At 44.1% G+C, this 12814-nt stretch overlaps 1 protein-coding gene across 2 annotated transcripts in view; it reads left to right on the top strand.

The window, feature by feature from the left end:
- trappc12 (trafficking protein particle complex subunit 12) overlaps positions 1-12814 on the top strand; it is a 90570-nt gene that overhangs the window by 6876 nt on the left and 70880 nt on the right. For both annotated transcript variants that reach the window (XM_052024371.1, XM_052024372.1), the window contains exon 3: positions 7891-8007. In XM_052024371.1, coding sequence (XP_051880331.1) covers positions 7891-8007 — 117 coding nt within the window. The remainder of the gene's footprint in view (positions 1-7890; positions 8008-12814) is intronic.

Here is a 12814-nt window from a genome sequence, read left to right as displayed (position 1 = left end):
TCAGGACTGGAAAAGAAGAGGGCAGAAGCCAGAATAAAAAGCTGGGAGGAGGAACACAAGCTGGCAGGTAATAGGTGAGAGGGGGAAAATATATGGGTGGGGGAGGGACGATGAAAGGGAATGATGTGAGAAGCTGGGAGGTGATAGGTGGAAGAGGCAAAGGGCTAAAGAAGAAGGAATCTGATAGGAGAGGACTGTAGACCATGAAATAAAAGGAAGGAGGTGGGGAACTAGAGGGAGGTGATGCGCAGGCTGTGAGAGCGGGAGAGAGAAAAGAAGAGGGGTGAGGGGGCCACAAGAATGAGGGAAAACAAGGGGGAAGGAACAGGGGAGTGGTTACCTGAAGTTAGAGAAATTGATGTTGATGTCATCAGGTTGGAGACTACCAAGACAGAATATGAGGTGTTGGTATTGGTTTATTATTGTCACTTGTACCGAGGTACAGTGAAAAACTTGTCTTGCACACCAATCGTACAGGTCAATTCATTACACAGTGCAGTTACATTGAGTTTGTACAGAATGCATTGATGTAGTACAGGTGAAAACAATAACAGTACAGAGTAAAGTGTCACAGCTACAGAGAAAGTGCAGTGCAATAAGGTGCAAGTTCACAACAAGATAGATCGTGAGGTCAGAGTCCATGTCATTGTATAAGGGAACCATTCAACAGTTTTATCACAGTGGGGTAGAAGCTATCCTTAAGTCTGGTGGTACATGCCCTCAGGCTCCTGTATCTTCTACCGGATGGAAGAGGAGAGAAGAGAGAATGTCCTGGGTGGGTGGGGTCTTTGATTATGCTGGCTGCTTCACCAAGACAACGAGAGGTAAAGACAGAGTCCAAGGAGGGGAGGCTGGTGTCCGTGATGCGCTGGGCTGTATACACAACTCTTTGCAGTTTCTTGCGGTCCTGGGCAGAGCAGTTGTCGTACCAAGCCGTGATACATCCAGATAGGATGCTTTCTATGGTGCATTAGTAAAAGTTGGTGAGAGTCAAAGGGGACAAACCAAATTTCTTTAGCCTCCTGAGGAAATAGAGGCACTGGTGAGCTTTCTTGGCCGTGACATCTACGTGATTTGACCAGGACAGGCTGTTGGTGATGTTCACTCCCAGGAACTTGAAGCTGTCAACCCTCTCGACGTCAGCACCATTGATGTAGACAGGTGCATGTACACCGCCCCCTTTCCTGAAGTCAATGACCAGCTCTTTTGTTGACATTGAGGGAAAGGTTGTTGTCATGACATCATTCCACTAAGCTCTCTATCTCCTTCCTGTTCTCCGAATCATGGCTGTTTGAGATACAGCCTACAACGGTGGTATCATCTGTAACTTGTAGATGGAGTTAGAGCAGAATCTGGCCACACAGTCATGAGTGTATAGGGAGTAGAGTAGAGGGCTGAGGACACAGCCTTGTGGGGCACCAGTGTTGAGAATAATCATGCTGGAGGTATTGCTGCCTATCTTCACTGATTGCGGTCTGTTTGTTAGAAAGTCAAGGATCCAGTTACAGAGGGAGGTGTTGAGTCCTAGGTCTCGGAGTTTGGTGACAAGCTTGCTTGGGATTATTGTATTGAAGGCAGAGCTGAAGTCAATAAACAATAGTCTAACTTAGGTATCTTTACTGTCCAGATGCTCCAGAGCTGAGTGTAGGGCCAGGGAGATGGCATCTGCTATAGACCTGTTTCGGTGATAGGTGAATTGCAATGTGTCCAGGTTGTCTGGGAGGCTGGAGTTGACGCGAGCCATGACCAACCTCTCAAAGCACTTTATGATAATGGATGTCAAAGCCACTGGTCGGTAGTCATTGAGGCATGTTACCTTGCTTTTCTTCAGTACCGAGATGATAATGGTCTTCTTAAAACAGGTGGGAATCTGAGATTGAAGCAGGGAGAAGTTAAATATGTCTGCAAATACTTCTGTCAGCTGATCAGCACAAGATCTGAGCACATGGCCAGGGACACCACCTGGGCCAGGTGCTTTCCTCGTGTTCACTCTCCGGAAGACTGATCTTACGTCCTCCACTGCGATCACAGGTTCAGCTGCATTGGAGGCTGTCAGGGTGGATGGTGATAATCCACTTCCCTTCTGTTCAAAACATGCATAGAATGCGTTAAGTTCATCAGGAAGGGATGCGCTGTTCTTAACAATGCAGCCCGACTTCGTCTTGCTCCTCCAACCTGTGTTTGGCCTCAAAGTGGCAGTAGAGGAGGCCGTGGATAGACATGTCAGTATGGGAATGGGAAGTGGAATTGAAGTGGCTGGCCACTGGGAGAGCCTGACTTGCGGTGGATGGACCGAAGAATTGACATTCCAACAAAAAGATTTATTTTATAAGAATGCGTTGAAATGTTCTTGAAAAGATGTAAAGAACAGTAAGACATTAGAGTTCAATATTAGACAGGGTGTGCAATTAGACAGAATGCTGCTGACGTATATCTGCATTGCTGACTGCAAATGTACAAAGAGAGGAGGAGAATTAGAGCATCAGTAATGGATCAAAATACAGTTGGATAAGTTGGGGAAAAAACACCGGATGAAGCAGCAGAAGAATTTACAGTTTAACTTAGTAATGGTGAGGTTGGCAAGCTATTAACTGATAGTTGTTTTTGGTCATAACACAAAAGGACCAGGAAGATGATTTTTGTTGCAGTGTTTTTGTATATTGATAAAAATCTGAACATTGAATAAATCATAGATAAGAAAAGGACGTTTTCAGGCAACCAGGGACTGGTTTCCTCACACAATGTGCTTGCTCAGCTCATTGAGCAGATTTGGATTTTGTGAATTCACTGGAGCCAAGAGCTGTGATTTTATAAAAACGTTGGATTTGGTAATATTTTACTATTGGTTTTCATTTGCAGAGCAACACCTAAAATGAGAATAGTGAGGTCGTGGAGGTGAGGCAATGGTGACCAAGAATATGGGCATGAGAGGTTAAGTAAGAATAAGAGGACAACTCGGATGGAGTTTGCAATTGCCATAATAAGTTGCTTGGTGCAGAGGCTAGGGGAAAAATGCAATGAAAATAGCTTGATAAGAAAAATTTTATTGCAGTTGGGAGAATACAATTTTAAGTGAAAGTCCAGATGGATGTAATATAGTGAGCATGTCTAAGAAGAACACGTTGGGGGACAGACCAAGGTGTGATTTGGTGACAAGTGCCAGTGTTACTACATCAGTCAGATTGGCCTAAGTACGGAAATTAAAACCTAGTTGAAGAAGTTTCATGCAGGAGAAGGTCTTGTCATACATTATCCAGGTTTCTTTTGAGGCCGTGATGCTTATGCAATCGTTCACAATAGAATAATGACTTCTGAGGACCTGTTCTTTTTCAAATGAATGAATGTATTGAAGGGAGATGCAAAAAAAAGGATGTTGATAACTCTCCCACTGGCAAAGTGTACAGGATCAACACTTGTTAGGATAAGCTGGATGGGGAGGAGATTAGCCCACAACAAGCATGCTGGGCCAATCATTGTGCTTTGTTGAAGGATACATAGAACAGTAAAGCACAGGAACAGGCCCTTTGGCCCACGACATCTGTAGCAAACGTGATGCTGAATTAAACTAAATCTCTTCTGCCTGCACATGCTCCACATCTCTCTATTTCCTGCATATTCATGTGCCTATCTAAAATCCTGTTATGTCGGCTTCAACCACTACCCCTGGCAGCCAGTTCCAGACACTTACCACACTCTTCTGTACAAACAAAGACCTTGCATAACTCCTTTAAATTTTGCCCCCTCACCTTAAATGCATGTCCTCTAGTATTTGACATGTCTATTCTGGGGGGAAAAGATTCTGTCTACTACTGTCTATGCCTCTCATAATTTTATAAACTTCTATTGCGTGTTGGATCCGACTGTTTTAATTAGTTTTTTTAACATGTATAGTGTTTAATACACCTCCAGTGGCTGCACAAGGAATGGCCGCTTACTAGCTTATTGGTTCATCCATCAGGTGAATATGTGTCTTTTCATTGGTTGGTTTGGCCACAAGTATCTAATAGGTTTCATGATTTGGACTATTGTTAGCTATGGAGTATCTCAGGTAGAAAAGGTGTTTTTTTGTTAATCACTCTCTTGCTCTCTTGTCTCTTTCCCCCCACCACCCCCCCCCCCCCCCCCCCCCCCCCCCCCCACTAGCCCTAGCTCATCTTTAGTTCCTTTTGTCTTGGCTCATCTCCTAGTAGTAAAGCTAGTGTCATGTGCTCTGTGACTGTTTCTTTGTTTTAAACTTTTCCAGTAAAACTTTGTGAAACACCAAGTTGTTTTCAATGCATTCCTGGACTCCTGAAAGAACCTGCGGATTCGAAAATAACTGGATCCGACATGGGTCTCACCTCAGCCTCTGATGCTCCAGAGAAAACAACCCAAGTTTGTTGCTACCCTTGTAGCTTATACCCTGTAATCCAGGCAGCATCCTGGTAAACCTCTTCCATACCTTTTTGAAAGTTTCCACATCTTTCCTATAATGGGGCAACCAGAATGGCACACAATACTCTGCAAGTGTGGCCCAACCAAAGTTTTGTATAGCTGCAACATGACTTCCTGACTCTTGTACTCAATGCTCCTACCAATAAATGCAAGTGTGCATTACACTTTCTTTACCACCCTATCTACTTGTGTGGCCACTCCCAAGATCCCTCTGTACATCAATGCTGTTAAGGGTCCTGCCATTAACTGTATACTTTCCTCTTCCTTTTGACCTCCCAGAGTGCAACACCTCACATTTGTCCAGATTAAACTCTCTCCGCTATTTCTCCACCCATATCTGTAACTGATCTGTATACAACAAGATGCTCCTAGGGAAGAGGTAGGCTTTTGTCAGAGACAATTAATGATGGTGAAACTGCAATTTCAGGATTCAGCCAAACCTGCTGTCAGTAATTTAGCACTCCACAAGCTGTGATGTCTTGCACTCTTCTCTGGCATAATGAAGAAAAAACAGTGAAATGGTCTGATGAAGTTTACTTACTTAGAAACTACTCTTGCTGTAATATTCCCTAAAAATGTTGTGTTGGTTATATGAGTTGAGTTTTAAAAATGTTAATGGTTGGGAAATTCAATGGCTCTCATTAACTAATTTTATGTATATAGTTTGTTATACTTTCAGATAAATATTGGAAAATATAATCTTTTGAGTGTTTTTCAGGTTTGTTCAATATTTTGACTTCAGCCTAATTTTGTGCATGCTCCAATCTGTATTTCAGGTTCTGTAAAATGTTTAAAATGTTACTTTAAAAGTGTCTTTGTTTTGCCTGTCTTGTCATCTGTGCAAATTCATCAATTTGATTAGCCACCACCCTATAGATATCACTTTTGCTGAACTCAAGAAATCCCATTGAACTGACAGGTGTATAACCAAAGTGAGACAAGGGAAAGTACAGTACATAGTACAGAGATCATTGATCTTTGTGGCACCTTTTCTCAGGGTCAGCAGCAAGCACTGTTGCTATGCTCAATATCAATCTATCCTTTGGAGCTCAGTTGAGGGAAATCAATTGGCAGGAAGTTTAAGACTGGTCTTCCATCTTTTCCTCCCTATGTGCAGGCACTAAAATGTGATGTTGCTTCTGCCATTGCCATTTTCCATTCCTTGCTTTAGTTAAGTAAAGGAAACAAAGTCCAGAGTAAAAGTTTGAAGGGGTTTTCTGAACAATGAGGAATTAGGCTTTCCAAGAAAATAAATCATGCTGAAGGCGCTATCCACTTTCCGCCATCTAATTGGCTAGATCTGCAGTGACACAATTGATCATATTTTTTCTTTTGCCTTTTAATAGAGAAGTTCAAATGGGATAAAGAGAGTATAGGAACAGGAGAGTGCAAATAATCCAAAAAAAACTAATTTCCTCTGACTGACATTACAAAAAGAATCATGTGCAAGTTAGTCTTCAAGTCTTTCTTTTATAACAAATAGAAAGGCACTCAGTGCATGTTGAAAGGAGGATTTCAAAGAACTTAACAGTGAGTCCATCCTTGATGTGAGCATGCTTGAGGGATCCTGCAGCAAACCATTTGATCCAACCTTGCTACTACCCCAGGCTGAAAAACAAGGAGGCTTCAGAAGCAAATGGTATCTCTGTTGTAATACTAAAACCTGGGAGAGAGGAACTCCTGACACATTCACAGACTCGTCTCCCCAATACAGGAAAAGGAGCACATGGTAGGGTCCCTCAATTACACTGTACTGATGGCCACACTCAAGAAAGGAGAAAGATCCGATTGTGGTTATTACAGAGGTCCCTGCTGTCTGCCCTGTGGAAAGCCATTGCAAGAGTCCTCAGCCTTCTGCCAATGGACAAAGAGTTGCCCCCATAGTCATGGAGTGTGGATTCCATTTATCTAGATGCATGATGAATGTGATCTTCACCAAATGACAATTCCAAAAGAAATACAGGAAGCAGTATCAACCACTACACATGACGTTTTTTAGACCTCATAGAAGTCTTTGATTTTGTCAATTGAGAGGGACAACTGAGTATGCTTCTCAAATTTGGCTGCTCTTAGATTTTTGATTTCATCCTACTTGATGGCTTGCAAGTTATGATTTTAACGAGTGGATTGGCAACAGACCCAGTCTCTATACAGACTGGTGTCAAACAAGGCTGCATAATCATCTGGACACATTGCTCAATTGTCTTTCCCACCACAATTTTGCATCTCATCTCCAACAACCTTCCTGCTGCAGTGAAGCTAATCGTCAGGACAACTGGGAAGCTGTTCTGCAATTCACCTCACTGCATCCTCAGACACTGAGCTACTGTATGCCAATGATGTTTGTGTACACAATGGTCCAAGTCACTTGTATGTTTAGTGAAAAGAATGAGTGACTAAACATCTGCAAAATGAGATTCATTATCAGCCTTCCCCTGTAGCACAACGCTGCCTCCCTACAATAAAGATCCAGAATGAGACCCTGGAAACCACGGATCACTTCCCAGATCTCTAGCTGCCTCTAAACAAAAGCAGAGATCTGATGAAAGTCACCATCAACTCAAGTGTGTCAGTACAACCTTTGGCCGTTTGTGGAAAATAATGTTCGAAGATCCAGATCTCAAATCTTGTAGAAAGCTTATGGCCTATCGGACATCAGTGATCACATCATTCGTCCTTGATGTGGACCACCTGCAGCAAAGTACTAGGGAAGTGCTGTCCCCACAAAATCCTCCAAATCCATTGACAGGAGAGGCAAACTCTCCCAGGCCAACAACCCCAGGATTGAGGCCCTACTTACACTTTGTCAGCCTCGAGGGAGAGGCCACACCATTCACATAACTGACAGCAAAATCACAAAACAACTCTCCTCTCTCCGTCATGGTAAAAGCTTAATAGGAGGATAGAATAAACAATTCATGAATGTTCTTGAACTGTGCTTTGAAAAGGTGTAGCATTCCCACTGACTTGTGAGAATTCCTAGCCAATGTTGGCTGAAAGGCTGAAAATGGAGCAAAACTATCCAAGGTGACACTTAGAACCTGAGGTACCTTCAGGACCATGTGAAAGCCCAATCAAATGCGTCAGATGAGTGTACCACCTCCCATACTGCCAATCCTCCTCCCCCCCGCCCCCGCTGCCATTTTCTTTGCCTTAGAAAAGTTGACACTAGAATTTATTGTAGAGTTGAGAAGAAATGAATGAAGGTATAAGATCAAAATTTCTATAGTTTTGTAAGGATCATTCATATATATTTGCTGTATGAATCAACTTGCAGCTATTTTGTTTTCAATGGCATAGAAATTATCCAAGCAGTTCTGCTGAATTGTTTGTGTGTTATGTAACATTGCACAATTAAAAGCACCAGGACACAGTGGAAGATTTCATAAATCTGCTTAGTCTGCCACCGATGACTCATTAATCAAACTGTGCATGGGTGTGCTTTGATCCTTTCAGGGTGATGCTGTCAAGGAAGTAATGCTGCGGTTTTTGGGAGAACAGGCTGCGATGAAGAGACAAGCTTTGACTGCGAATGCTGTAGAACAGTCCTTTGTGGGACTCAAGCAATTAATAGTAAGTAAAGAGTTTTCCATGCACAGTCTTAAACAAGTAAAAGGACATTCTCATGGTTGGCTCATATGCTAGAGGTGGTGTGCAGAAAGGAAGGAATCCCACATATTTTAGAAAGATCTGTAAAATGATCTACGGGTGGATGTACCCGCCACTGGGAAATTCCCAGGTGAAAACTGTAGTGCAACCTTCTGCTCAGCAGAGTACTTCTACAATGTCTGGTTAGACTGGGCAGGGGGAGCTCCAATGGATCTTCCAGCTCTCATTGGACTCATTCAAATAATGGGAGAAATTGGCTGCAGGAGGAGGGTAAGTAAATGTTTTCATTTGATATAATTATGTTACCTTAAATGGTTTAATTAATTTTTAAATATTATTTTAATCACTTAGGATATGGATGTCACTAACAATTCTGATATTTATTCTCCACCCCTGATTGTGCATCATCAGGGAAAGCAGGTACAAATATGTGTGGCAGTGGTAGGGTGGGGGTTCTTATTCTTCACTTTTTAAATCATTTTAACTTTTAAATTTCTGACAGGTCGGAAGATGAATGAACTAGGCCTGGGTGTCACTGATGTCAACTGTTCTTGAATAAATGTAGTTTGGAAAGTTATATTTCCATTCCTGACCTTATTTAAGCCAGATCTCCATTATCAACATTATATCTTGACCACAGGTGCAGTTTGTCAGCTGCTCACTTTCACAGCATTCTTCAATGTATTTCAAACCTTCCTGGGCCTACTCTACATCTTTCCATGTCTAATCCTTCCTCTGTCTGAATTACTCTGTCCTAATACAGTTTGTCTTCACCAGTCCTCTGTGCAACCTGTTTCTCCTCAGTGCCTTAACCTTTCCCAACAGTGCCTGATTGTTCATGAGTGAAATCAGTAGAGCTTTGGAGAGGGTACAGAAAAGATTTACTAAAGTGGTGCGAAGGAAAAGGGATTATAGTTAAAGAAGCTGATGCTCAAGGAGGATTGGATGAAGGTTTATCAGAGGCTTCCAAAATGTTGAATTTTGATGGAGGAAATAAAAATTATTTCTAATGATTGACAGCACATTCACCATTATCAAAGCTTTTTTAGGCTTGGTAAGTCCAATGCACCTAGTCATTCTCCTACATTCTACCTTTTTGAATTGGGTACCCTCCAGTAATCTGCTGCCCATTTCCTAACTCGCATTGTGTTTGTTCCAACATCAGTTCTGTGCTTGCTACCTATATTGGCATGCAATGAAACAAACCTTAATTTCTTAATGAGATTGGACAGTTGTGGTAACTCCTTCCTATCTGTGCAATTGACTGCTTGATTGATTTTTTATTATTACACAAAATGTATGGATCAAAGGTGGGTAGTAAACTTGCAAAATGGGAATGTAATTGGGAGGTGGACTTTCAACGGGTGTAATTTTAAGGTACTGCATCTTGGTAAGAAACTAGGGGGAAAAAACAAGGTAGTCAGATGGAGGACATGGTCATATGCTGCAGCTGTTTGATGTGGGAACTCGTGGACCTTGCTGCAGTCCACTTTGGCCACATCTGCAGTAAGTGCTTGAGGCTGGACGAACTTCGGCTCAGAGTTGATGAGCTGGAATCGCAGTTACAAACACTGCGCAGCATAAGGGAGGGAGAGAGTTATGTAGACACGGTCCATCAGGAGGCGGTCACCCCCCTTAGAGCAGGTACATCTGAGGTTCAGGATGCAGATAGAATGGTGACTGTCAGGGGAGGGAAGAGGAAGAAGAAGTCAGGCAGGCAGACAGACAGAGCAGGGAACCCCGGAGGCTGTTCTCCTCAGTAACAGGTTTTCCACCTTGGAGGCTGTTGAGGGGGATGACCTGCAGGGGCCTAGCTGCAGTAACCAGGCCTCTGGCACTGGGACTGGTACTGCTGCTCAGAAAGGAAGGGTGGGAAAGAGACATGCGATAGTGATAGAGGACTCGATAGGGAAACAGATAGGAGGTTCTGTGGCAGTGAGCATGAATCCCGGATGGTATGTTGTCTCCCAGGTGCCAGGGTCCGGAATGTCACTGATCAGGTCCACAGGATTCTTGAACAGGAGGGAGAGCAGCCAGAAGTTGTAGTCCATGTTGGCACCAACGACACAGGTAGGAAGGGGGATGAGGTACTGAAGAGCGAGTTCAGGGAGCTAGGCAGAAGACTGAGGAACAAGACCTCAAGGGTAGCAATCTCGGGATTGCTGCTGGTGCCACGTGATAGTGAAGGCAGGAACAGGAGGAGGTGGCAGATAAATGCGTGGCTGAGAAGTTGGTGCAGGAGGGAGGGTTTTAGATTTCTGGATCATTAGGATCTCTTCTCAGGAAGGTGGGACCTGTACAGAGAGGACGGGTTACACCCGAACCAGAAGGGGGCCAATATCCTTGCGGCTAGGTTTGCTAGGGTGGTTCGGGAGGGTTTGAACTAGTTTGTGAGGGGGAAGGGAACCAGAGGAAGAAGGGGATGGGGAAAAGTTAGATCAAACAGGTAGAGAGGCTTTGGGGACGGAGAAGCAGAATACAGGCCAGAAAAGTAGTAAGGTAGATGGACTGAAGTGTGTTTACTTAAATGCAAGAAGCGTCAGGAATAAGGGAGATGAACTGGGGGCTTGGATAAGTATGGGGGACTATGATATTGTGGTTATTACTGAGATGTGGCTGATGTCAGGGCAGGAGTGGATATTGAATATCCCTGGTTTTCGGTGTTTCAAGAGGGATAGGGAAGGGGGGAGAAGAGGAGGAGGGGTGGCGATACTGGTCAGGGACACTGTTACGGCTGTGGAAAGGATGGATGTTGTAGAAGGATCATCTCTAGAGTCCGTATGGGTGGAAGTAAGGAACAAGAAAGGAGCAGTTACTCTACTAGGAGTATTCTTTAGGCCCCCCGGTAGCGGTAGAGATATAGAGGAGCAGATTGGCAGGCAGTGTTTGGAGAGAAGCAAAAATAACAGGGTTGTTACAATGGGAGACTTCAACTTCCCAAATATAGACTGGAACCTGCTTAGTGCCAAAGGTTTAGATGGGATGGAATTTGTTAAATGTGTCCAGGAGGGATCCCTGACGCAGTATATCGACAGGCCGACTAGAGGGAATGCCATGCTAGATCTAGTTTTAGGAAATGAACCGGGACAGGTGAAGGATCTATTGGTGGGTGAGCATTTGGGGGACAGTGACCATTGCTCCATAACCTTTAAAGTTGTCATGGACAGGGACAGGTGCAGAGAGGACAAGAAGATATTTAATTGGGGAAGGGCAAACTATGAGGCTATAAGGAGAGACCTTGGGAGTGTAAAGTGGGATGTCCTTTTTGAAGGAAAATGTACCATGGAGATGTGGTCAATGTTCAGGGATCTTATGCAGGATGTTAGAGATAAATATGTCCCAGTGAGGCAGAGAAGGAATGGCAGGGTGAAGGAACCGTGGGTGACGAGAGAGGTGGAACAACTAGTTAGGGAGAAGAAGGTAGCATACATAAGGTATAAGCAGCAAGGTTCGGACAGGGCCTGTGAGGAATATAGAGTAGCAAGGAAGGAACTTAAGAAAGGGCTGAGGAGAGCTAGAAGGGGACATGAAAAGGCGTTGGCTAGTAGGGTTAAGGAAAATCCCAAGGCCTCTTTCACGTACGTGAAGGGTAGGAGGATGGCTAGGGTAAAGGTAGGTCCGATTAAAGACAAAGGTGGGAGAATGTGCCTGGAGGCGGCAGAAGTGGGAGAAGTTCTCAATGAATACTTCTGTTCGGTATTCACCAAGGAGAGGGGTCTTGATGACACGGAAGGGAGTGCTGGTAAGGGTAATGTTCTCGAGGTTGTAGATATCATGAGAGAGGATGTGTTGAAGTTGTTAAATAATATCAAGACAGATAAATCTCAGGGGGCCTGACGGGATTTTCCCCAGGCTGCTTCGAGAGGCGAGGGAGGAAATTGTTGAACCGCTGGTAGGGATCTTTGAGTCCTCGTTGTCCACGGGGATGGTGCCGGAGGATTGGAGGGTGGCAAATGTTGTCCCCTTGTTCAAAAAAGGTAGTAGGGATAGTCCAGGGAATTACAGACTGGTGAGCCTTATGTCTGTGGTGGGAAAGCTGTTAGAAAGGATTCTAAGGGATAGGATCTATGAACACCTGGAGAATTATGGACTGATTAGGGACAGCCAGCATGGTTTTGTGAAGGGAAGATCTTGCCTCACAAGCCTGATAGAGTTCTTTGAGGAGGTGACGAGAAAGATTGATGAAGGTAGTGAGGTGGATGTGGTCTATATGGATTTTAGTAAGGCGTTTGATAAGGTTCCTCATGGTAGGCTTCTTCAGAACGTCAGAGGCCAAGGGATCCAGGGAAGCTTGGCTGTGTGGATTAGGAATTGGCTTGCCTGTAGAAAGCAGAGGGATGTGGTGGAAGGAGTGCCCTCAGGTTGGAGGGCAGTGACTAGTGGTGTCGCGCAGGGATTGGTTCTGGGACCTCTACTTTTTGTGATATTTATAGATGACTTAGATGTGGGAGTGGAAGGGTGGGTTAGCAAGTTTGCGGATGACACTAAGATCGGCGGTGTTGTGGATAGTGTGGAGGGCTGTCGGAACTTACAGAGAGATATTGATAGGATGCAGAGCTGGGCTGACAAGTGGCAAATGGAGTTCAATCTGGAGAAGTGTGAGGTGGTACACTTTGGAAGGACAAACTCCAGGGCAGCGTGCAAGGTAAATGGCAAGGTACTTGGCAGTGTAGAGGAGCAGAGGGATCTCGGGGTTCATATTCACAGTTCACTGAAAGTTGCCTCAGGTGGATAGAGCAGTTAAGAAGGCCTATGGGATGTTAGCTTTCAT

The sequence above is a fragment of the Pristis pectinata genome, chromosome 10 (assembly GCF_009764475.1).
Source record: "Pristis pectinata isolate sPriPec2 chromosome 10, sPriPec2.1.pri, whole genome shotgun sequence".
Lineage (NCBI taxonomy): Eukaryota > Metazoa > Chordata > Chondrichthyes > Rhinopristiformes > Pristidae > Pristis > Pristis pectinata.
The sequence above is the reverse complement of the archived record's forward strand: the minus strand, read 5'-3'. Positions and strand labels throughout refer to the sequence as shown.